Below are 26,558 nucleotides of genomic sequence, written 5' to 3'. Positions count from 1 at the left end.
TCCAACAAGCTCTGTATCATTAGAAATTAACAGATCAAATAGAGCATCACCCTTAGTGTGATCTTCTACAAACTGGTCCATAAAATGGTCCTGTAGCAAATTAAGCAATCTTCTCCTCTTTGCAGTTGAGGCAGAACCATGACCCCAGTCAGTCAATATCTGGCCACTGTACCAGCCTGTGCAGCCTACCCTATTTGATTATACAGTTGAACTTCTATCTCCTTTGTGATGTTAGGTGAATAGATTACACCAAGTTTTATTTTTTTCTGTGTTTATCTCCCTTTGTAATTCCACCTATAAGCTTTCAACATCCTCACCATCCTCACCCACAACTGCCTCTTTGCCACTCGCCTTCATATTACTCCTTACATACAGGCACACGCCACCTCCTTTTTTATTGGCTCTGTCTTTCCTAAATAGTGTAAAACCCTGAATATTACCAGCTCAGTCATGAGAACAGTCCATCCATGTCTCAGCCACACCAACTACATCTATGTGTTCCTCTAGTACCATTGCCTCCAGCAACCCCATTTTGCTTGCTGGACTTCTGAACATACATTTTAAATTACTTTTTGTTTTCTCACATTCAGTTCCTGTAAAGTGAATTTCTGGGATTTTTTTTTATGAACTTGGTTGATATTTAATAAGTTGGAATAAAAAAAATGTTTGTATCGCCATATTCCTACACCCGTAACTTTTTTATGTCTACAGAGCTTTTTGTAAGTGCTCCTTTTTTGCAGGATGAGCTATAGATTTTAATGTTACCATTTTGAGGTAGTGTATGAAGTTTGATCATGTTTTATTTAAATTTCTTAGGTGGTGAAGCGACCAAAAACGTAGATTCTGGAATTTTCTTTTTTATGGGATAAAAACTTTTATATTTTAATAGTTTTGGTATGTTTGGGGCTAGTTTATTTTTATTTGAAAAATAGAGAAAGCAGGATATATGAGAGTTTAATTGTTTTGGCTTTTTTATATTTAAAATATTTTTTTTGCCGCACCCCTCCGCTATGGGGTTTGAACATGGTATCATTAGATCACTTATACCATAGAATGCAATAGTTTATTTTTCCTGTCAATGGCAATAGCACTATTAAACCTGACTTGAGATAGGGATTAATAGGAACTTTACAACGGCAGACTTCAGAGCATTCAAAAGGCCCCAGGTTCACATAGTAGCTGAATGGCTCTTCCAATCCCCTTGTGGGAGGGACATTTTATTGTTCGAGGTAGCCCCTCCATGTAAATAACCTCTGATCCGTCTGAAAAAGCTTTTATGCAGACGGATCTTCGCATCCGTCTGTATTTAAAGTAACCTACGGCCACGGATCACGGACACGGATGCCAATCTTGTGTGCATCCGTGTTCTTTCACGGACCCATTGACTTGAATGGGTCCGTGAACCGTTGTCCGTCAAAAAAATAGGACAGGTCATATTTTTTTGACGGACAGGATACACGGATCATGGTCTCGGTTGCAAAACGGTGCATTTTCCGATTTTTCCACGGACCCATTGAAAGTCAATGGGTCCGCGAAAAAAAACTGAAAACGGCACAACGGCCACGGATGCACACAACGGTCGTGTGCATGAGGCCTAATACACACAATGCCATTAATCACTGACAATACCTCCTCCCTGTACCAATCCTGTTCACATAAGGTAGTAAAAACAGATATATAAATGTATAAATTACAGGTTTTGCTGAATCTTTTCCCACAAATATATATATATATCTATATATATATATATATATATATATATATATAATCTGCTTGGCTTCTCCAGCTCTTCAACATGATGCTGTCATAATGCATTATATTTTTTGGTGACAGGTCCTCTTGAAATAGCAGAAATTACATTACTTAATTCTCTTAGGATACAGGAGTGAATGCCATCTGATCCCCACCATTTGTCTATTTTAATCTTTTTAAGGCTACTTTCATATTAGCGGCAGCTGGAGCTGGAGAAGCCAAGCAGATATATATATATATATATATATATATATATACTTCTGTTCAGTTTTTACAAAAGAAAAAGGAGAAGGACCTCCACTAGAAAGGATGACTAATAAATCGTTTGATGCATGTATCTTTACAGAGGAAGATGTTCTAAGTTTGCTGTCTAAGGTGAAGACAAATAAGTCACAGGGGCCTGATGAGATACACCCAAAATTATTAAAAGAGCTTAGTGGTGAGCTGGCAAAACCGTTAACAGATTTATTTAACAAATCATTAGTAACAGGAGTCGTCCTGGAAGATTGGAAATTGGCAAATGTCGTGCCCATTCACAAGAAAGGTAGTAGGGAGGAATCGAGCAACTATAGACCAGTGAGTCTGACATCAATAGTAGGCAAATTAATGGAAACCCTATTAATGGATAGGATTGTGGAACATCTAAAATCCCATGGATTGCAAGATGAAAAACAACATGGGTTTACTTCAGGGAGATCATGTCAAACAAATCTTATAGATTTTTTTGACTGGGTGACTAAAATAATAGACGGTGGAGGTGCAGTAGACATCGCATATCTAGATTTTAGCAAGGCTTTTGACACTGTCCCACATAGAAGACTTATCAATAAACTGCAGTCATTGAGCATGGACTCCCATATTGTTGAGTGGATTAGGCAGTGGCTGAGTGACAGACAACAGAGTGTTGTAGTCAATGGAGAACATTCAAAACAAGGTCATGTTACCAGTGGGGTTCCACAGGGATCTGTACTGGGACCAATTTTGTTTAATATCTTCATAAGTGATATTGCAAAAGGCCTCGATGGTAAGGTTTGTCTTTTTGCTGATGACACAAAGATATGTAACAGGGTTGATGTTCCTGGAGGGAAACGACAAATGGAAAAGGATTTAGGAAAACTAGAAGAATGGTCAGAACTCTGGCAACTGAAATTTAATGTGGATAAGTGCAAGATAATGCACCTGGGGCGTAAAAACCCAAGGGCAGAATATAGAATATTCGACACAGTCCTGACCTCAGTATCTGAGGAAAGGGATTTAGGAGTAATTATTTCAGAAGACTTAAAGGTGGGAAGACAATGTAATAGAGCAGCACGAAATGCCAGCAGAATGCTTGGATGTATAGGGAGAGGTATAAGCAGTAGAAGGAGTGAAGTGCTTATGCCGCTGTACAGAACACTGGTGAGACCTCACTTGGAGTATTGTGCGCAGTACTGGAGGCCATATCTCCAAAAGGATATAGATACTCTAGAGAGAGTTCAGAGAAGAGCTACTAAACTAGTACATGGATTGCCGGATAAAACTTACCAGGAAAGGTTAAAGGACCTTAATATGTATAGCTTGGAAGAAAGAAGAGACAGAGGGGATATGATAGAAACTTTTAAATACATAAAGGGAATCAACTCGGTAAAGGAGGAGAGCATATTTAAAAGAAGAAAAACTACCACAAGAGGACACAGTTTTAAATTAGAGGGGCAAAGGTTTAAAAGTAATATAAGGAAGTATTACTTTACTGAGAGAGTAGTGGATGCATGGAATAGCCTTCCTGCAGAAGTGGTAGCTGCAAATACAGTGAAGGGGTTTAAGCATGCATGGGATAGGCATAAGGCTATCCTTCATATAAGATAGGGCCAGGGACTATTCATAGGATTCAGATATATTGGGCAGACTAGATGGGCCAAATGGTTCTTATCTGCCGACACATTCTATGTTTCTATGTTTCTATGTTCTCCGGCAGGCTATTCCGGTGTGTGAACAACCTGCCGGATCCGTGCTGCCGCTAGTGCACACGTGCCGCCGGAGGTCTACGACATGTGAAAGTAGCCTTAGACGCTGCTACACTTCTTCAGGCCACTTTTACATTTCATCTGACAGTTTATTTTCCTCAGTAAATACAGTGGAGAAAAAAATATTTAATAGGTTGGCTTTTTCCTCATTTTCCTCTCTACAACTTCTCCCTCATCACTCTGTAAAGAGTTAACACTTTCAGATTTTTTTTTTTTTTACCATTTGTACAATTGAAGAACATTTTAGGGTTAGTTTTGCTCTGGCAATGAATCTCTTTGTCTCCAGGTTGGCTTTTATTTGTCTTTTACATTCTATTTTTTTCAAGGCTTCCTTGGAACCTTGAAACCTTTAGTGATTGAAATACTTTATTTTTGTCATTTATTGCTTCCTTTACATTTCTATTTATCCACATTGGTTTTTTCTTGTCCCTTACCCTTGTATTCCCATAATGTATGTAGCTATATTAAATATCCCATTTTGTGACTGCATTTTTATTTTTGAGGATGTTGTCCCAGTTAGTGAGGCTAATGGTCTCTCTTAGCTGGTCAAATTTTGCTTATTTGAAGCTTAGTATTTTTTGTGTCTTCCTGAAGAAACACTCTTTTGAGTGACAATTGGAAGGTTATTATTTTAGGGTCACTATTTCCCAGGTGTCCTCAACCTGTACATCTGTTGTTCTGTCAGGTCTATTGGGTAATACTAAGTCCAGTATTGCTGTCCCTGGATCCTGAACCAGTTGGGCAAGGTAATTCACCACAGCATCTGAGGGGTTAAATGTCCATGATTGGAGTTGCCTCTAATCACGGACACAGTGGCGGATATTGACTGTGTAAAACAGACTTGTTTGGCTAAAAAAAGATAGGATTAAGCTAACCCTAATTAGAATAAGGTTCGGGTTTGGATTAGGTTAAACCAAATAACAATAGGGCTAAGGTTATGGTTAACTCTAATAATAGTAAACTTAGGTTTAACTTTAATAGCAATGGGGTTACAGCTATCCCTGATAAATGTTTGACCACAAACAAATAATTATGTATATACTTTAGTTAATACCTTCCTTTCACACAGTGCCGGTTTCTGCAGGTTGATCATTTTACACCTTGCCTAAGACAAGGCAGTCAGTGTATTAGAGCTTGGCGGTGGGGGATGTGGAGGGAGGGTGAATATACCCAACCTACAAAAAAATAATAATGTGGACATATTGCTCTTTTGGTTATGTTCTGAATAAGTTTTCCTTTGCAGGATGTGAAAATTTGCTCTGTTGTTCTTACAGCATTGCAATGTTGAGCGTTTTCACATTTCCCTTCTAGGACAGACTTATGGCAACAAAGTGGTTAACGAGAATAATAAGATGTCTGTCCTTTAATTACATTTAGTCATAATAAATCTAAATTTTATTATGTTGCACTTTTTGCTTTAAGAAATGTTGTCATGATAATACAGGATGGTGGTTTTCCACATATGGTTATGTGTGTGTAGATGGTGGCCAGTGGTGTAAACGGTGGCCCATAGATAGAGTCTATAATAATATCGCTGCTAAGAGATGGAGCTCTGATCTGAATATAATGGTTTCTTTTAGGAATCCATTAGAAAACCCAGAATTTTACCAGACACAAAAGTGCAGTATGCTAAGCTCTTTTGTCCTGAATATTTAATGAAATCTGCAACTGAGGCTCCTGATGGTGCCACGGCACAGGGGGGAAGGCGAGGATGGGAATGGCAATGGCTATGCTGGTGGTAGTAGTGATGACAGTTCACAGGGCAGTCTCTCCCTCTGGAGCTCCCTGGGGCCGTGCAATAATCAGAGGGTGCACTCTTTTTTCCCTCGGGGAGCACCCTGGTGTTGAGGCTGTCTCCTGATGGTAGGTTGGGTGCCCTTGATGTTAGGTCTTGGTCTGGGTGCAAAGCAGGAGGGCAGGTGCAGTAGCCATTAAATGGTGGAGTCAGTAAACAGGTAAATTTATCAATGAATACGTCTCTCTTTACTAAAGTGCAGAATAGGAGTAGTAGTAATCCAGTAATAACAAGACACAGCTCCAAGGCAAGTAACATAGTGTAACAGCAAAGATAGGGGTTGTAGTACTCCTTCTCCCTGTCTCTAAAGTCTCTCGGCAGAACCTTAGGCATGGAATGAGGTTCTTGTTAAATGTTTCTGCAGATTACCATGCTGAGTGGTGCAGATTTGAGATACTGTATGGCTGGCCAAACCGTCTCCAATTGTGGAAGGGTGCACTAGCAATGTTCCATCTAACTGCAGTAAGGTCTCTACGCCATAAGTGTGCACAGTACCTTGCTGACTGACTGCAATGCACAGCCTTGTAGATTCTGGACCTTCTGTCTTCCTTCTCTCTGGACTGGAGCACTTTTGATGATAAAGTAGCTTTCTTGGCTTTAGAAGTCTCAGAGATGAAAGTTCTCTGCACTCGTGCCTGGCTCTGAGGAACATGTAGGTCCTCTTGTTTCCTCAGCTAGATAGATAACTGATTAACCAAAGTGCAGACCCAGGACCATCCCCTGTCAACCTAACAGGATGAGCCAAGGTGTTAATATTAACTCTTAATTGTCAATACATTGCTATTACGTATACCAATATAACAAATCAAATTTAACTTAGCAAAATAACATTACATCATTTGTCCTTTTGCAGTAACCCTGGTTTGGGGTATTGCAATTCTTCCTCCAACACAGATGTGAATGAAGCATAACATACAATTCCCCCATCCCCCACATCGATCAGAGAGCATACTTTCTCTCTCATTGTCACAAATGGGGAGTCCTTTTTTTTTTCAGAAAAGGAGTAAGAAGATGAAAACTTGCTCACCTAATCATCCCTCTGTGCATAGTTAGGCCAATTATTGATATCATGACCCATATGTTTACCAGCATCTAGATGACAGTGTCAAATCCGTTGCACCAAAAGTTTGCACTACACACACGCATATCCAATTTACATTTCACACTATCCTGTTCATACCTGATATTTGGCATAAAATATGCAGATAACTTCTCTAGTGATACCTGTTATGCACTACAGTACAGTAATAGCATATAATAATTATCACTTGTGAGGAATATGTACTGTAATATAATTCTGACATATGGAAAATGTTTCTGTCATTCAGAAAATACATTTTAGCTTACTCTGTTGCCATAAATGATAGTGTTCAAGTTAGTTTTACAAATGAAACCAGTATGGAAAACCAAAGCTCCTGCATAGGGCCACACATTCAGGGGCACCACTGAAATAGGCGTAGGGGATGCAAGGGCTGGTGGCCCAGGGTCTGTGGCTCAGTCGTCTGGTAGCCTCCCTGGTCAATGGTCTAGTGACAGAGTATCCCCATCTCTGCATCTTCTTCTGGTCACTTGTGCAGTCTGGTAGAATGTATACTACTAAACACTGGTCCCTATCTGCAGACAACTAGGGACTCTGACTGTTCTCCTTTTGTACAGTTTCTAACTAATCTAGAACCTTCTATTCGGAGGGGTGATGTTAAAGAAGCACAACAAAAACAATGTTGCAGTTCAAGAATACCGTAGACTTGTATTGGGCCTCAATACAAGTTAATAGGAATGACAAAATAGTTGTCAGACTGCAAACAACATTCTTATGGACATCTTTAGGGGATAATGAGAACAATTGAACATATAACAAGTGTACTCAGACAAGACTTCAGGACACAGAATAGGCAAAAACAAATGGTTTATTTAACAATGGTTACAAGACAAACACGTAATCATAATCAAACAGAATATATGGGTAGGAACAGTGCAGACCTAATATCCACCTGCACCACTGTCCCTACCTACTTGGATGATCTGTCCTAAATGACAGCCCCCAACCTGTCTGTCGACAGTGCCTATGCTGGCTATATGCAGGGACCTAGTCCAAGGACCTGCAGTAAGTACTGCAGGGACCTGTTCACACAGCCTGAACCCAAGCATACTAAACAGACATGACAGATCACAAGACCTGACCAAAGACACAGAATCCCGGAACCCCTGTGGATCAGAGTACACACAGGAAGCATGGCGTTCACAGGCAGACCAGGATATAACCAAAGACATGATGAAAACGTATCAGACATTGCAGACATATGCAACATCAATGAACAATCAAGCTGACCACACAAGTCAGGGCCGAAGTCACAAACACTCTGCTCAGGATAGCAAGCACCCAACACTCAGCTGTCCTGGAGACAGAAGAGAGACTGATCTCCCAGGCATTCTGCCCAAAGGTCTATATGGCAAAGAAATTAAGACACCTTTCCATCTGATATTCAGACACACACACCAAGGAAACATTAACCCTTATATGAACAAACACAGAGAGCATACAAGTCATATGGAACTGTTCGCACATATCTACAGAATTCCACAGCCAGCATGCACAACACAAGCAACCAGCCTACATGGGAAAATGTTAACCACAGCCACTATGTGAGAGAGCAGGCAGTCAGCCTACATGGCAATGCAGTATCACAGTAAACCGCCACGTGACACTGACATACCTAAGAAAGTCATCTGACAGAGCTAAACCAGTCAAAAGTTCACTGTGTCTGGCTTTTCCCTCCAAAACTCAGTTCAGTATAGTCCCTAATAACAGCAGTGGAAAATTACTAGCTTCTCAGTGCACAGGCTGGAAATTCCCCAAGTCTCTTAATGCGAACTGGCTGTGTATTAACCTGTAGTAAGCCCCGGAGCAGCCAGGGCAGAGGATAAGTGTGGTAGTGGACCTGTTGAAGTTTTGTGTCATGGTGTACTCCCTGATCTCGTTGCTCACTGGGGATTAGTGCAGTGGAAATGTAGTACTGAAGAATGAGGCCAGGATTGAAAGTATTTTCACTGCAATGTAGAACTTAAAAAACATTCAATAGCAGCAGTTTTTAAGTGAAATCTTCTGGTACCAGTACGGATGCTAGAGGCAGGTTGGTTGGCTGCAGTTCAGTACTTGTATTGTACTGGCCTGGTAGTATTCTGTGTGATGAGTGTCTTAGTCGTAGTCCCTCACCTCACAGCGGTGTCTTGAATGATGATCGTAGCTGTCCACTCGGCTTTTGCCTGGTATCTGGTATCTGGTACGGTGCGTGAACAATATAAACCAAACTATATACAATTGTAGTATCCCCAGGATCTCAAGTACTACAAACCGTTTCACAATTCAGTACAAATACAGTGTAAATGAATAGGATAAACTGTATTATATAAAATGCAATTCAACAGTATAAAACAGTATAAGTTACAAAATAGCATAAATGACAGTAAAAGTTAACCCTTCAAAGTGCACTAAAGTAATGTGTTGATGGCTTTGCATTGCAGCAGTAGGGGCAAATGTCCACAAACGTCCATACTCCAAAGTATCCTTGCTCCAAGGCTGTACATGTTTATTATTGCATGACATTCTAATAAATGCCCAGTAAGGCAGTAATGATAATGGAATAGGTTAAATTATATATATTTTTTCATTTATTTTAAAGGACCCTTTACTTTCCGTGAATTTGGGCTTCCTAAGCTTCCTGTGAGGGTAAGCAAAATTGCAAATGTGGTACACAATGTTCATAGCAACTAAATACATACTATACGGCGATTATATTAACCTGTAATACATATGTGTTCTGGTCTTCACCTTGCATCCTTCATCTTTATCTTAAAAGCAATCGGAATAAGTGAGTCAAAAACTATTTTCATATGGAAAATACAGTGCGATGTACATTTAATATAACAAATATATATTTCAGAAGTTTTAAAATATGCTTGTAAGTAACCACATTAAAGTGGGTCTCCAGCTAAGCAAATATTTGTGGCATAAATAAAAAATGCTTACCTCCACCTATTCCCCGCCACTTGTTTTTTGACGCTACTTGTTTTTTGATGCTTTCTACGGGCAGCAGCCATCTCAGCACTCAGGAAATGCTTCATAATGCCTGCTCAGCCAATTGCTGGCCGAGGCGGGTTACCATTACAGCCAGTGACTGTCTGAGAGGCATTACGAGCCATTCCCTGCTTGTAGAGATGCTTGTAAAGCTGGAAGTAGAGAGCCACCGAGGCAGAATTGGAACAGGCAGAATTCTGCACCCACAAATTTCTGTTTATCAGGAAAACCCATTTGTTGATACATTATGGATTAATCAATTCCTGCATTATACTGAATTACAGAAATCATGAAGATCCCTTCTTCCGATGCAATAAAACTGCCTAAATCACTCAGCTCAAAATCTGAGCCACATGCTTAGGAAAGACACAAAGATAAATGTTTTTAAGTGGTGATTCAGATGTCACAGTGTAGGGCAAGGATTTACGACAGTTCATAAATGATGAAGCTCCAAAGTGTTAACTGACATAAGTATGAGAGGCTCCTACAGCTCTCCTTCCATTTGTCCAAAGCCCACCATTGTGAGTGACTGTCGTCTACCTCAGTAGCGTGTAACACTGTGGGGAATTTACTTGCTCCAGCACTGGATCTTTTTGTCTATAACTGTCTATATGAAATAGGCACCATGTCTAACCTTTGGCCCACCACTACCCATTTTTATCATGTGGAACCCTGAGATGCCTTGGTGGAACACTAAGGTCCTTGTAAACCACTGTCTTACGCCCTGTAATAGAAGAATATCAGTCAGTAATGGACACATGGCTTATTAGAACAGCAATGACTTGCATTTTGTAAAAGGGTGTTTACTTTTTCTCTCTGACATTATGGTTTCTAGAATTGGTCAGCAGGTGGAATAATCTCAAGATTCAAATCCTACTCCTTTCCCAAGGCTGGCTGCAAAAAGGTGCAGAATTCACACGCTTTCAAAGCTTTATAAATTACTAGCAGCTTTGAGTGCTTTGCTTATACAGCTTGCATTAAAGCAGCATTGCAGGATTCATGCACCTGTTGTATCCGAAATGTTATATGGAATTCAATATATTGAGAAAATGTGAAATGGTAAAAAAAAAAAATTAAAGGTGTAGTACTATGAATATTTTATATTAAAAGGGCCTGCTATTAAAGAAATTTGAAGGCATTGTACAGTATTCTAAAAAAAAAAATATTTAGAAAATCAAGATTTTTATTAACAAATTCTTTTCATTGTTTTAATGTAACACACTTGCATCTATCCTGTCCCTCCCTGATATCTGAGGAAGGGGCTGTGATTCATCACTCCCCACAGACCTTTTAAGGTGGCCATACACATTAGATAGAAGTTGATTGATGGTTAAACAGAAGTTGAAGAAACAAACATTTGGTGAACCTTTGACACATTTGAGTCCATGTTGGCTGTTACAGTTGTTTAACTGCCCAAACATGTTCAATGGAACCGGGCGATGTGCAAAATATCTTTCTGGGAATGTTCTTTCAAAGAAAGATCTTTTTGTCCATGAACAATCTTTCTATGATCATCTGTTTTACTCAACTTTATACTAATGTGTATGGGTACCTATGTACGTCTATGGATACATTTCTGTCTCTCAGTGTCTATTCGTTGAAGCAAACATAAAGCACACACCTTTCTGCTGTGTCTATCCAAACAATATATGGCACATTAAATATGGCCACCCCCAGGAAATATAAGGGAAGATAAATGTCTACAACACGTAAAACACATACAAACACACATTTCTGTTTCATGTACCTATGATTGGGGAATAAAATGAAATATGTGATACATTTTCTTTTGATTCCTATGGTTTTAAACAGCCTGTTAGCCTTCGATGGCAGCCATTTTCTTCACAAAGCTTTGGTATATAAATACATTTCCGTCCATTACCTAGCACCAGTCTAATGCCACTACTAAAGCAAGTCCTTGCAGCTGCCAACTAAAATGATTAGACTCAATCTTCTGTTTAGAAGCCATTTAGTAAATGTGGCTCCTATGTTAACAGTAAGATATGGATAATTCAAACATTAGCCGTCTTTGAGGCTCTTTTACATTAGCAACAGGAGTAACCAACGGATTGTAAAAGCCTTAGCCCTCTGTAATTATGGACATGTTGAACAATTCTAGAAACACTGTAATTTTATTTATACTTGGCGAAACCAGCAGCGCTGCTTTAATCCTACTAACTGTGTGGTTACCTACTAAATCCTCTGAGTGCTTCTGACTCTCTAACAACTTGCTTAATAATATATATTAGGCCATATTCAAATATTGCGAATTTGCTATAGAAGTAGTCTCAGGAAGAGTATGTTCACAGGTCGCAAAAATCTCTAAATATATCTGAGTGGAGTTCATATAGATATATATGAACTAATACTAATTCACATCTGCAACATTTAAAAATGCCTGAAAGAGGACCTTTCCTGACATGTCTGTTTTAGCAACTATTTGTATTCTTCCAATAATTCTGGAGCATTTATTTTTATGACTTACCATTCCTTATTATTCTTGCTAGAAATTATGAAAGAATTACCAGCAATTTGCAATGAAGGTCCAGAACGGGGTTACCAGGTGCGGGGGTGTCCCTGCACAGTCTTTTATTATCCAATTAGTGCTGCCAGATTTAGGCTGTGCAGGGACACACCCCAAACTGGTAACACCCATCTGGACTTCATTGCAAACTGCTAGCAATTCATTCATAACGTCTGTCAGGAATAATAGAGGATTGGTGCAACATAGAGTCATAAAAATAGATGATCCAGAATTGTATTTACATGGGGAATGCAAATAGTTACTAAAACAGAAATGTCAGAGAGATGATTTAGCTGAATATAGATGTGTCCTTCCATATCTTTACTCTTGACCCAGGCTAGCCCAAGACGAGATCAGTCTCATGACATGACTAGCATTGGAAAAAAAACAAAAAACTTTAGTGTTGCTATCAACTTCAAACAGAGCAACCCAAAAGTTTTATTTCAATGCTGATCATGTCATGAGACTGATCTCGTCTTGGGCTAGCCTGGGTCAAGAGTAAAAATATGGAAGGACTCATCTATATTCAGCTAAATCATCTCTCTGACATGTCTGTTTTAGTAACTATTTGCATTTCTCTGGCCAAGAATAAAGACACATACAGGGGATCTGTAAATGAACAAATTAAAAATGTTTTGTTTGATATGGATTTTAACGCTGACTTCACTAATTTCCATACAATCTATGACATTATACAGCATTTCCGCAGGGAATCTGCAAGAGATTAGTGTTTGCTGTAGATTTCAAAATCTACAACATGCCTTCAAATAGAAGCAGATTTTTTCACAATGTGGGAATGGGTTTTGTACTGGCTACAATAAAAATTTGCCATGTGTGAATTTGACCTAACCAAAAAATGTAAAGGTATATTTTGTATACCTACAGTTCCTATAAAAAGTATTCACCAGTTTGACATTTTTCATATTTTATTGAGTAACATAATTTCATTAACATCCCCAGAAATTATCCCAAACAAAGTTTGTATTCTGGGGGGTATTCTGAGATCTATTTCTTAGGCTGTGGTTGAACTAGATCCACAATTGTAATCTTGTTTTAAAAATCTAATTTTTTAAACAAGACCAAGATCATGTCACAAGCCCCAAAACATTGTAAGTTACAGCCCTTAGAAATGGGTCCCAGTGAAAGCTGTATATATCTGGAGCTTTCATTCCCAAATGGATTTCTAATTGCTTTAAACTCTCCATGTATCTCAGCTAGCACTGTAGTCTTGTTTAAATGCTTAGATTGACAGCTTTAAAACATGGTCAAACATCTGTAGGTGCTACCCAGCTTGAGATATAAAAGGGTGTGATCTCTGCCAGCTTGGAGGAAGGAAAGCAGTGAGGGAGTGCTGACAGGCTGCAGAAAAAAAGATTCTGTCTCCTTGTTTTACCTGTACATGTCCCAGGGGAAGGTTACATGGACTTATGTGCATGTTAAAAATCTCCCGTCACCCATCAATCAAAATCAACAATTAAAAAGTGACATTTTCAGGAGACTTTTTTCCAATTTTGATGTGACTGTTTAGAGGGTTAAACTGGTCAAAATAAAAAGACTATTTAAAGATGAAAAAACTCTCTACAAAGATTCATTACAAACACAAAATAATTGAATACAGGACCACTCATCCCATTCAAATCAGCATTTGTTATAGTACTGTTGGCATCCTTTACAGCTTTGATTCTCAATTGATCAATGCATGGGGGACACTGCAATGTTCCTAATTTTTTGCAAAACAGTTCAAGCCATGTCAAATTGCAGAGGAGAAAAAGGGGTTGTGTCACTTCAGCAAATAGCATTTATTATGTAGAGAAAGTTAATGCAATGCACTTACTAATGTATTGTGATTGTCCATATTGCTTCCTTTGCTGGCCGGATTCATTTTTCCATCGCATTATACACTCCTTGTTTCCATGGTCACGACCACCCTGCAATCCATCAGCGGTGGCCATGCTTGCATACTGTAGAAAAAAGCACCAGCCTATGCGAGCTCCCACGGTCCCGGCCACCAGAGAAGCTGGCACTTTTTCCTACAGTGTGCAAGCACGGCCACCGCTGATGGATTTCTGGGTGGTTGTAACCATGGAAACAAGCAGTGTATAATAAGATGGAAAAATGAACCAATCCAGCAAATGTGGCAACATGGACAATCACAATACATTAGTAAGTGCAGGGGTGGATTGGCCATAGACCTTACAGGGAAATTTTCCGGTGGGCCGATGCCCAGGGGGCCGGCCAGTGAAAGTTTATGGGGATGTATCTTGTGCTGCTGACAGTATTTTGTGGTGGCCTGTGGTATATGGCTCTGTTGGGGTGGTATAATGTGCCACAATATGGTATTGCTGGCCTGGCCTTCCATCAATTTGGACCCAACTACAAAACGGGGCAACTTTAAGTATTTTTTCCAGGGCCACTTTAAGTTCCCAGTCCGCCCCTGAGTAAGTTCCTTGTATTAAATTTCTCTACATGATAAATGCCACTTGCGAAAGTGATATCAATTTAAGTCCAGGAACTCAGCTGGATTTAGATCTAGAGTTTGATATGGCTGCTGCAAGATGTTGAAGGGGTTTTCTAGGAATTAAATACTTATGACCTATCCTCAGGACAGGTCATCAATATCAGATCGGCGGGGGTCTGACCCCTAGCACTGCAGCCTCTTCATAGTATACCAAGCGCATTTATAGCAGCTGTGCTTGGTATTGCATTTCAATCTCCCTTAATCGACTTGAATGGTACTGAGCTGCCTAAAGGTCACTTGACCGATATATGTGACATTACAGGCCGAAAAAGAGAATGCTGGGATCACCAGAGTGTTGTGGTCCCTTCCAAAAGCTGAATTGTGCGGGTGCCAGGAGTTCAACCTGCAATGATCAGATATTTGAGATATCCTGAAGTTAGGTGATCAATTATTGTGTCCCGGAATACCCTTTTAAAGAGGTTTTCTAGTAATTATTTGTTATCAAGTGTCTGCTGCATGCCCCTTGAAACAGAAGATTCATATTTATCTGCTTCAAGTCGCTCTGGTCTTCAGTGCTGTCTCCATCTTGCGGTCCCTGCGCTGTTCCATCTGGCTTGCCATGAGCATGTTCACATGCACCTCTACAGCCAATGACTGACTTCAGAGGTGATGTGCTGCTTGTGGCCACATCACCCCTGAAGTCATTGGCTGGAACAGTGTATGGCTCATAGCCAGCCAGATGATGGAGACAGCACCAGAGTGGAGGATCAGAGCGGCATGGAGTAGGTAAGTATGAATCTTCTGTTTCAGGGAATATGCTGCAGGCACATAATAAAAAATGATTATTAGTGGGAAATCGCTTTAAGACTGCATTCAGATGCCCATAATAAAGTATAGCAAGATTTTATATTCGGTATTATAGTTGCAAGACCAGGACCCCCTGCTGTTCTACTGAGTTTTTATAATGATAGCTTAGTTCAGTAGAACTGCAGAGGTCTACAGTTATATTATCATTGTCTCGATGCTACCTGACATTGTTTTTTGGCCGTTCCTTTTTTCTTTTCTTTTTAGATTTTTTCTTTTTACAGCTGTAACCAGTGAAAAACCTAACATTCCATCTCAGCTGTATTAGCTTCTTACGCTGGCCATACACATTAGTCTTTTGTCTGCTGAACCCTCTGGGTGCAGCAGGTTCGGGAGATACATCAATGTGTGTGGGGATCTTCCGACTCTCCCCCGACAGATGATATTTGGGAAGACAAGGTTAGGGCGAAATGAATACTGTTGCCTGATCCTTTTGTTTTCCTGGGAGATAAGCCACCACCAGAAGTGTCTGGCAGTGGCTTTCTTTGCTTTTGTCATGGAATACACCTACACATTTAGCTGAACTTGTATGGAAAGATAACTGTTGGCTGAACAATCGTTTGGCCGACAGTTATTGAATGTGTATGGTCAGCTTTAAAATGACTACACACATTAAATAAATGTCAGCTTAACTTTTCCTCCCAACTTTCCCCTGAGGACAGATGTCAGAGGAGATAAGGATCAGGCAGTTAGATTTCAATTGACTGATCTTTATGGACTTGGGAGGATAAGCTGGTGCCAGAAGAATCTAACAACAGCATTCTCTCCTCCCCAATTCATATCATATGGATGCTTGGCTAAGCTGAGCAGACATGTGTATTGGGGGTTGGAGAGTTAGCTGTCAGCCTACAGAATCTCATTATAGCATGCAATGCAATCTAAAAGCCCCATCTTTTAGAGCAGGAGAAGCGGAGCAGAATGATGTATATTTTAGTGGGAAAAGAGTCTGCAAAACTTATAATTATACATTTATGTCTCTGTTTTCTCCTGTGAAGAGCTATTGGTACAGTGAGGAGGTGTTATCAGTAACTGACAGCTATCTCTATATACACTCTAATAAACACAATGCTATCACTGATAACACCTCCTCACTGTACCAGTAGGTATTCACAGGAGGTGGAAAAAACAAAGGCATAAATATATCAATTACAGTTTTACTTTATATTTCCCACAATAACACATCAATCTGCTCAGCTTCTCCTGCTCTATAACATGGTGCTTTCAGATTGCACAGACATTTTGTGTGACAGGTCCTCTTTAAACAGGACCCTTTAGCTCTCCTCATGTGGCTCACCAGTAGTTCTAGAAAGAGGTATATGTATTCATAGTTATCCACTGAACTATGTAGTCATGGTAAATGGATATTCCTGGATCCCATGGATAACAGGATAAATACTGTATGTCCAGCGAATGCAGGCATTGGAAGATATGATCACCTGACTTCTGGACAGAGTCAAACTGTGGCTACATTGATTGGTATGAGAAAAAATAAGAAAATAATGTAAATGACATATTAGCAAGCCACTTATTTATGTCTTTCGTGGAGCTTCCCAAACTTGATTTGATAAGCATGGAGTTGCTTAATTAACTATTAATTACTGTAAAAAATGAAGATCACATAACACAATTTGTTAACAGATTTGTTTTCCTGTGTTTTACAATAAAACATGGAAAAGATGCATAAGATGTGAATACTTTTTATAGTCCCTGTAAATATATAGACATTCTTAACACTATTGCTTTGATAATTATAATTAGCACAATTATTATTGCTACAATAAGAAAAAGACTAAATTCATGTAACCAGGTATGTAAGTGCATAACAGTTTAAAGGTAATGTATAGAGTTCCAAACGATTTCTTGTGAGTGTACATGAAGTCAGTTATATCATAAACTATAATTATGTAGTGTTCCGCTATTTTGTAATATCACATTTACTATAACAGAAGGCCCCTATCTCAGTTTTCCAGTTACACAATTTACATGCTTCTTCAATACTAGAACTAGAACATTTTAGTTCTCCAGATAATCTGGACAATTTTTGTTGTGCATTCTCCTTGGCAACTTTTTCACTGGAAACAAACATTTTTACGAATACGGCAGACATGGTGCACATCCCAGTTAATACATGAAAATACTTTACATAGCATCTGAAGCATTATACACAAATCTGTTATATTTAAAAAAAATTGTGTGCCTATATTAGTATATTATATATTAGTATATTAGTATATCCTTGCATTTCAGGGTCATGGTGACTCTATATTACATATAATGATCCTCTTATGTATACACTATAAATCTGAACTCTGCACACTGTGAAATTTACTCACACCTTAATCATTTGGCCAACAGCTATTCTTCTTAATTTATCCCATAAATGTGTTCTCAGTTTGGAAAGAGGAATAAGCTTCTGCTAGACACCTCTTATGGCTGCTTATCTCCAGTGAGAACTAAGGATAAGTCATGGGGAAATCCAACTTGAACAACACTTCTTTCCCTCAACATTGGGACATTCACATTAGATGGTTAGCCGAGACCACCGAATTCAGTGAGTTTGGACCACAATAATCTAATATATGGCTACCTATATAATCTTATTTTTGGACATACACATTTTTGGTGTAAAATTTTATTTACAGACGTAAACAGCTTCAAATGTAACTATTATAACATTATGTAAGAAGTTTTTGTTAAAAGTATTCCCTGTGCACAATTATTCCAGACCGCTAATGTTGCACGAGCTGCAAGTGTTTCTTCATCAAACCCCTATGTGTCTAGAATGAGACTAGATGAAAAAGGTAGGTTACGATTTTAATTTACTATCTGTCAAAACATATAGGGGGAAATTTATCATGATGGGATTTTTTAAGTCAGGTTTGCCGGAGTAATTTGCAACAAATTTATCAAATGTCACTCGATGGTTAATAAATTTGTTGTATCTTTACATCTAACGCTTCTGTCTTGAGATGTTGCTCCACTTTGCATCTGTTTAAAGTTGCTTAAAGAGCATTTGTCAGCATGATCAACCCAATTAAACCAGTCATATTGTCTGGGAGGGTTGATCATGCTGATTAAAACAATAACTTTGATTTCTCTGCAGGTGAAAAAAAAATATTATGTTCATTCATAGCAATGCATAGCTGGTGACTGGATTAGGCAGATGGTTCTCTACAAGCATTGCCCACTTTGGACATTCTCTATGTTAAAATAAGCAGCTCAATGGGCGTCCTGCTGCACCACCCCCCATAAGCTGTGTGGGTAACCCTGGCAGAGCGTATTTTTTTTTAAATCAGATATTTTTTATTAAACAAGTATTCAAGATACAGGGGAAAAAAACGAAAAATAAAAAAGGTATGAGTATAGACAATCAAATTTGGCATTTAGAAAATTGTCAAGACTTTTTCCATAATTGACATCCATATTTCAAAAAATATATATTATATACCCTTTCATATGTAACACAAAATAAAATAAACTGCCCCCCCCCCATACCCCACCTCCCAGCGATGAGACGGGTACTATAACACTTGTATAGGTAGCGTTTGTCAGAACGTTGAAGAAGATAGAACTGTCACCCTGGATAAGGTCTTAGCACCTTTACTTTCCATGATAAATTTGTCTCTTAACTCCTCCACCACTGATCACTCACAAAAGTTATCATTCCCAATCCCGGTCTCGTATGTGCAAACTCAAAAATCACGCGCAGCTCCGAGGCCACTCCTCCCATCACAGCCAAGGCAATCATAAGCCAAACTATGCCGCATTGATCCTATAAGATACCCACTTGTCCCAGATTTTTGTGAACTTGGCCAAGCACTGCCTTTTAATATATACTCCTTTTTCCAGACGAAGAATCTAAATAAAAAATTCAACAGCAGAAGAGGGCTGGGACTTAGCCAGTATTTAGCAATTAATTTCCTGGCCTGAAAGAGAAAACGCTGCAACCCCAGGCGCGAATTGCGATTTGTAATGTCCAACAGTCCCAACACACATGTCCTCGGACCAGGCGGGACCACAATGTGATAAGCATCTTCAATACAGGTTAGCATGCCTGTCCAGGAAATCCGAAGTTCCGTACACTTTCAGAACATGTGCATCAGGGATGCAGGACTCTCCCCACATCTAGGGCAGGAAGCATCATTACTAACCCCAATGTTGAACAGAAAGGATGGAGTCCGGTATACACGGTGAACAAGAAGTAATTGGGACATACGCTGGACAGTACGGCTTTCAATTGATCCTCTGATATATAACCAACCTCCTCCTCCCATTTTTGTTTGACCACCAAGGAGTCATGCCTCACAGATTTCATGAACAGATTCCTGTATATGGACGATATTAGTCCACTCGAGGAGCCATAGGTGAGAATCTGTTGCAGAAATGGGACTGTTGTACATGTAAGGGTACTTTCACACTAGCGTTTTTCTTTTGCGGCACTGAGTTCCGTCATAGGGGCTCAATATCGGAAAAGAACTGATCAGTTTTATCCCCATGCATTCTGAATGGAGAGAAATCCGTTCAGGATGCATCAGGATGTCATCAGTTCAGTAACTGAACGTCGTTTTGGACAGAGGAAATACCGCAGCATGCTGCGGTATTATCTACGTCCAAAATTCCGGATCAGTTTCTAGAATGCCGGATCCGGAATTCATTTTTTCAGACATGTTGTTTAGAAGTGGATCCACATTATTTTTCACATAGTGCTCAATATTTGATGAGACCACAATTCCCATGTACTTGAAACTGAGCAACCTGCAAATGGGTGGACAGGAGGGAGTGGCCAGCGGGGGCCACGTCCAACGGAAACAGAATGGACTTGTCCCAGTTTATACGAAGATAAGACCAGTCTCCAAAGTCTTGTATAAGGGACATTAATGGGCCTAAAGACCCCTCCACATACCCCACATACACTCACCTAAAGAATTATTAGGAACACCTGTTCTATTTCTCACTAATGCAATTATCTAGTCAACCAATCACATGGCAGTTGCTTCAATGCATTTAGGGGGGTGCTCCTGGTCAAGACAATCTCCTGAACTCCAAACTGAATGTCAGAATGGGAAAAAAAGGTGATTTAAGCAATTTTGAGCGTGGCATGGTTGTTGGTGCCAGACGGGCCGGTCTGTGTATTTCACAATCTGCTCAGTTACTGGGATTTTCACGCACAACCATTTCTAGGGTTTACAAAGAATGGTGTGAAAAGGGAAAAACATCCAGTATGCGGCAGTCCTGTGGGCAAAAATGCCTTGTGGATGCTAGAGGTCAGAGGAGAATGGGCCGACTGATTCAAGCTGATAGAAGAGCAACGTTGACTGAAATAACCACTCGGTACAACCGAGGTATGCAGCAAAGCATTTGTGAAGCCACAACACGCACAACCTTGAGGCGGATGGGCTACAACAGCAGAAGACCCCACCGGGTAACACTCATCTCCACTACAAATAGGAAAAATAGGCTACAATTTGCACGAGCTCACCAAAATTGGACTGTTGAAGACTGGAAAAATGTTGCCTGGTCTGATGAGTCTCGATTTCTGTTGAGACATTCAAACGGTAGAGTCCGAATTTGGCGTAAACAGAATGAGAACACGTATCCATCCTCTGATGGCTACTTCCAGCAGGATTAATGCACCATGTCACAAAGCTCGGATCATTTCAAATTGGTTTCTTGAACATGACAATGAGTTCACCTCAAATCTCCATCAACTGCAAGATGCTATCCTATCAATATGGGCCAACATTTCTAAAGAATGCTATCAGCACCTTGTTGAATCAATGCCACGTAGAATTAAGGCAGTTCTGAAGGCAAAAGGGGGTCCAACACCGTATTAGTATGGTGTTCCTATGGTGTTCCTAATAATTCTTTAGGTGAGTGTATATGAGCAAGTCGTCCGCATATAGGGAGATAGGTAGCATCCATTACCAAAGATAACATATCCGGGGACCCTATAGCTAGGTCAATCCTAGAGAGAGAGTGGTCAGAGCTGGAGAAACAGGAGAATCAGCGTATGTCCAGATTTCTCCCTCACCAGATATCGTGCAAATCAAGCTCTCGTAGTACTGTGGTAAAGTTTGTGTCTCTATCTGCACTCGAAGCCCCCATCCTGTCCAACCTTGCGGACGGGCAAGTATTGAAATCACCAATTATTAGAATGGGACATGGAGGGAGCTCCTCAACATAGGCCATTATCTCTTTAGAACTTCACCACTATAGGGGGGAGGAATATATACCGCGGCAAGGATAAAGGAGAAGTGGTAACAGGTACAATACAGGCACACATATTTTTACCCATAGGATCTATACGAGATGAGTGACATGTAAATGGCAGAGATTTGTGTATAACAACACTCACCCCCCTAGAATGCATGGAGAGTGTCAAGTGATATGAGTGGCCCACCCACGATTTGTGTAGCAAGTGAGTAGTGTTGGGAACCAAATGTGTCTCTGACAGGCATATCACTGCAGGCTGATAATGCTGCAGCGCAAGAAAAACCACCTCTCCCAGTCCCCTAACATTCCATCCTACAATTCTAAGTTTGTCAGCCATATTCTTCATGGTAATAAGTCATGCCAGGATAAATATCTCGGGAACTCTGGTGCTCTGACCATCACTCCATCCAAAACCAGATTATCAGTATACCCGTCTAACCGCTAAACCCACCCAATCCCCAAACCCATATAAACAGTTTAAACATAAAGTCATTTTCCAGAAATGCGCTCCATAAAGAATGTAACAAAAATAAATAAATATGGAGCAAAAAACATTCCTGTAGCCGGGCACCGGCATAGTAAAAAAAGTATTAAAAACATATTTTGAATAAACATTAAGCAAGGTTGCTTCTCTAACCTGCCTCCTAGGCAGAACAGTCTGCAGTGTGCACCATATAAACGAATGATGTACTATATAAAATGCGTCCTCTCAACTGAGTGGCCTAAAACAGACGTATGCACTCTAGTAAAAGTATACTACCTTTTGTGAACCAATAGTAAGTATTATTACAGTTCTATCAGAGGTCTAAGAGGTCTAATACTAAAGAGAGAAACCACAGTAACAAGGTAAAAAAAACCCGATATATTGCACTTATCAGATGCGTCCTGTGAACCGAGCGGGATCCAAAAAAGTCCCACGTAATTGTAGGAGACATATTCAGCCTGTGCTTGCCGAAGCATTTTCAGGGAGCGTTCATTGGTTTCCAACCACTGGGTCGCATCCAACGGTGTTTCAAATATGCAAACTTCTCCATGCGCTACCACCGGCAGATTATCAGGGTACAACATAGAATAGGGAATCTACAGTATAAGTCCCGTAGGTGACATTTCACATCTTGGAATTTCACTCTTCTGCGCTGGACCTCAGCGGAAAAATTCGGAAATATAGATATTTTATTTCCATTGATTAGGAGATCAGGATGATCCCTGGCCTTCTTGAGGATAGTATCTCTGTTCCGGAAGTGCAGCAGCTTCATCAGGACTGGACGAGGGGGGCCCCTGGTGGCGGAGCACGGAATGGCACCCTATGTGCTCTTTCAATGGCAAACACACAAGACAAAGAGTCCTTGCCGAATTTAAGGGTCAGCCAATCTTCACAAAACACCACTGGGTCAGATCCCTTAGCCTTTTCAGAGACCCCAATCAGCCTGAGATTATTTCTGCGTGACCTATTTTCTAGGTTGTCAGTTTTGGACATTAATAAAGACACATTACGTATAATTCTGCCGAGATCCCTCTTCACTGGGGGTAGCTGATCCTCAATAGTGGTCACTCTGTCTCCCACCTCTTTGATCCTCTCATTCACCTGCCTGAGGTCTTGCCTGATGAGGTAGACATTTTCCTGCAGACTGCCCATATGTATATTAAGAATATGTAATGAGCTGCTGCAGTGTTGCACTGCCGTAAAGATATCTTTAATGGTGGGCTCATCTCCAGTAGTAACAGAGTGCTCCAACTCCATAAGTTTGACTGGTACTTTACAGGATGGGGCGTTTTCCCCCTGCTGATTGTAAGGCTGACATTTTGTGGGCCATGCGAACCTCTTCAGAGCCTCCAGAAGGGTTTGGAATGGGCTACCCTAAGGGGTGTACAGGGGTGTTGACCGTTAGTGTCAGAGGGGGCACAGTGGAGGAGCGAGCTTATTTTTTCAGACCTCCGCCGGGGCGCCATCTTGTTTTGTGGTTGCCGAAAGCCCGACGTCTCTCTGCTCCCTCTTCCCGGTGCGAGTCATTCTGGCACAGGAGGGAAACTGCCCAGGGTCTGTAGAAACGATAAGTAGTGCTGCAGACTGAGGATGTTGGAGGATTACAGAAAGGCAGGACGGGAGCCGTTCAGTGCTGCATCCTCTCACATGCCCAACAAGGCCAAGCCCCTTGCAACACCTATTTAATTCTCCTACTTCTCCTACACCATAGAGAAAGTAAGGCCTTACACAGGGTTTCATCATGGTGCTTGTCCTTCCCACTTAAGAGAACATCAGTGTTAGAAATGGTATATGGTAAGTTGGGACCTTGCTACAGATTTTGCTCTGGTATTTAACATATGGGTTTAGCATGGCTTTAGTTGTATTTTATCACATATGTATTTATCACCAACAGGTACTGGTCCATCATTGTATTCGATGCCAATGGACACTGACGTATATCGTGGAATATATGAAGATCCTGATGAGCTAAGGGCTCAAACTGTGAAAATACAACCAGAACAACTTACTTTGGATGATGTTGAACTTGGTTCTGGAAACTTTGGAACTGTGAAAAAAGGAGTTTTAAAAATGACAAAGTAGGTATCCAAGAACTATTATACTCCCTACACGAATCACTAAACAAATACTTACTGAACTGTCTGCTGGGAGTTTGTAATGTCTTGTGTCCATTTATCCATATGTAGGTGACTGAATATAGTCATCGAAAGGCCAGAAAAGGAATCCTGAGATTTAAAAAATCCTAGCTTTCCACAAGCTAATGAAAAAAAACTGTAAATTGAGCAAAGTTATTGCAATGTGATAATAATTCAAAAAAATACCCCAAAAAACACCAAAAATGATCATCCTTACCACCATGATATTAATTCAGGACAAGGACTTTATATGGGCAATATATGGAAAAGGGAAAATAGCTATATCCATCCTCAGACAACTGTTTTGGAGTGTTTGCCCCTCATCAGTGCAGAGTAGAATTCTGGCTGGCTGAGTGAGATGTGTTTGGTACACCCAATGGGAGGTACTGGATCTGGTTAAGTAGAACTACTGTGTATGTAGACTTAGTGGCAAAGATCCACTGGAAAATAATAAGCGAAGAGAAAGAAAACCATCTCACTAGTGACACATTCTGGAAGTGACTCTTGTGAGTCAATGTCTGACTTGCGAGATGGTTCTCTTTCTCTGAGATTGTTATTCTATGGAGCATTGCTACTATGTCTCCATACCCTAAGTATCCTTCAGGACAGCCAGTACCTTCTCTATATATGCACCAGAAAATTAGATAAAATGTAATTTTAATTTGGATGTACTTGATAAATAAGACTTTGTTCCTTCAAATTCAAGTTTCTAAGGTGCTCTGTATATTATAATTAGAGATGAGCAAAGTTTTGAAAAATTTGATTCGGATGATTCGCCGAACTTCGTCAAGTAATTTGATTTGTTCCCAATTAATTTGTCACAAATCACAATAAATCTGGCATACCTCTGCCCAATCATATTCATCCCACTTGGTGGCCCAATCTCATTGGGAAGGCTTGGAACTCAAACTGCAGGGAGACTGCAGAGAGAGTGCATTGCCGTGTATATTAGGTTCTAGTGCACCCACATTCATAGTTAATTTGTTCTATAGGTACTGTGACATCAGTATTACTGGCAGTTATAATTTATCACCATCTATATCAGTGTACATGGCACCAAGATTCATAGCTAATCCCTTCTAGTAGCTTTCGAATTACTGTGTGTCAGTATTACAGGTTAAGAAAGCGTCAGGTCTAATTTATCACCATGGACTTAACTGTGCAGTACCCAAAGATTCAAGTAGTGGCCCTATGACAGAGTGGGGACAGTGGCAGCAGCAGCAGCAGTAGTAGTAACTATGACAAAAGTGGCCCTATGACAGAGTGGGGATGGTGACAGCAGAAACAGTGGCAGTAATCATGACAAGAGTGGCCCCATGACAGAGTGGTGGCGGCAGCAGTGGTGGCAGCAGTGGTGGCAGCAGCTGCAGTGGCAGTAGTAGCCCCATGACAGAGTGGGGATGCTGGTGGCAGCAGCAGCAGCACAGCAGTGGCATTAGTGACCCCAAAACAGAGTGAGGATGGTGGCAGCAACAGTAGTGACCCCATGACAGAGTGGGGACGGTGGTGGCAGTAGTGGCCCCATGACCATGTGAGGATGGTGGTGGTAGCGGCAGCAGTGGCAGTATGGGGAAGGTTAGTGATGAGCGAAGTTTTGAAAACTTCAATTTGGTCGATTTGCTGAACTTTAACAAGAAATTTGATTCATTACGAACTAATTTGTAACGATTCGCTATAAATGAGGTATACCCATACATCACTGTGGCTCAGGGAATGTATAGAGCGGGCTGCTGCATTGAGCCCGCTCCATAAATGAGGGTGCCGGCTGTATCATACAGCAGACAACGGGCCGCAATGATGGGGAATGGTGATTAGGGTGAATAGGACAAGGGATCAAAAGATCCCAGGTTCTAGCCCCCTAAGGGGTTAAAAGTTGTCACTGTAAAAGTAAAAATAAATGTTTAACCCTTAGGATACTGGAGGTTTTTTCGTTTTTGCGTTTTGATTTTTCTTCCCTATCTTCCTTGAACCACAACTTTTTTTTTTCCATTCACATAGCTGTATGAGGGCTTATTTTTGTGGGACAAGTTGTACTTTCTAATTCCACCTTTGAATATGGCATACATAGCGAAATTCCGCCACAATTTTATGGGTTTGATTCCCATGGTGTTCCGTTTGTGGCAAAACTGAAATGTGCCCTTTATTCTATGGGTCAGTAAGATTACAAAGATACCACATACAGTGGATATAAAAAGTCCACAGACCCCTGTTAAAATGTCAGGTTTCTGTGATGTCAAAAAATGAGACAAAGATAA

General features: G+C 40.3%; 1 protein-coding gene across 5 annotated transcripts in view; it reads left to right on the top strand.

The window, feature by feature from the left end:
* Nucleotides 1–26,558, top strand: part of SYK (spleen associated tyrosine kinase) — a 186,315-nt gene that overhangs the window by 106,939 nt on the left and 52,818 nt on the right. For 4 of the 5 annotated variants that reach the window (XM_040416945.1, XM_040416946.1, XM_040416944.1 and 1 more), the window contains 4 exons: nt 9,231–9,277; nt 10,461–10,529; nt 18,197–18,272; nt 24,063–24,246. In XM_040416945.1, coding sequence (XP_040272879.1) covers nt 9,231–9,277; nt 10,461–10,529; nt 18,197–18,272; nt 24,063–24,246 — 376 coding nt within the window. The remainder of the gene's footprint in view (nt 1–9,230; nt 9,278–10,460; nt 10,530–18,196; nt 18,273–24,062; nt 24,247–26,558) is intronic. The other variant, XM_040416948.1, reaches the window with a different exon arrangement.

This window comes from Bufo bufo, chromosome 2 (assembly GCF_905171765.1).
Source record: "Bufo bufo chromosome 2, aBufBuf1.1, whole genome shotgun sequence".
NCBI classification, from domain to species: Eukaryota; Metazoa; Chordata; class Amphibia; order Anura; family Bufonidae; genus Bufo; species Bufo bufo.
Note: the sequence above shows the minus strand (reverse complement) of the source record. Positions and strands in the feature narration are given on the sequence as shown.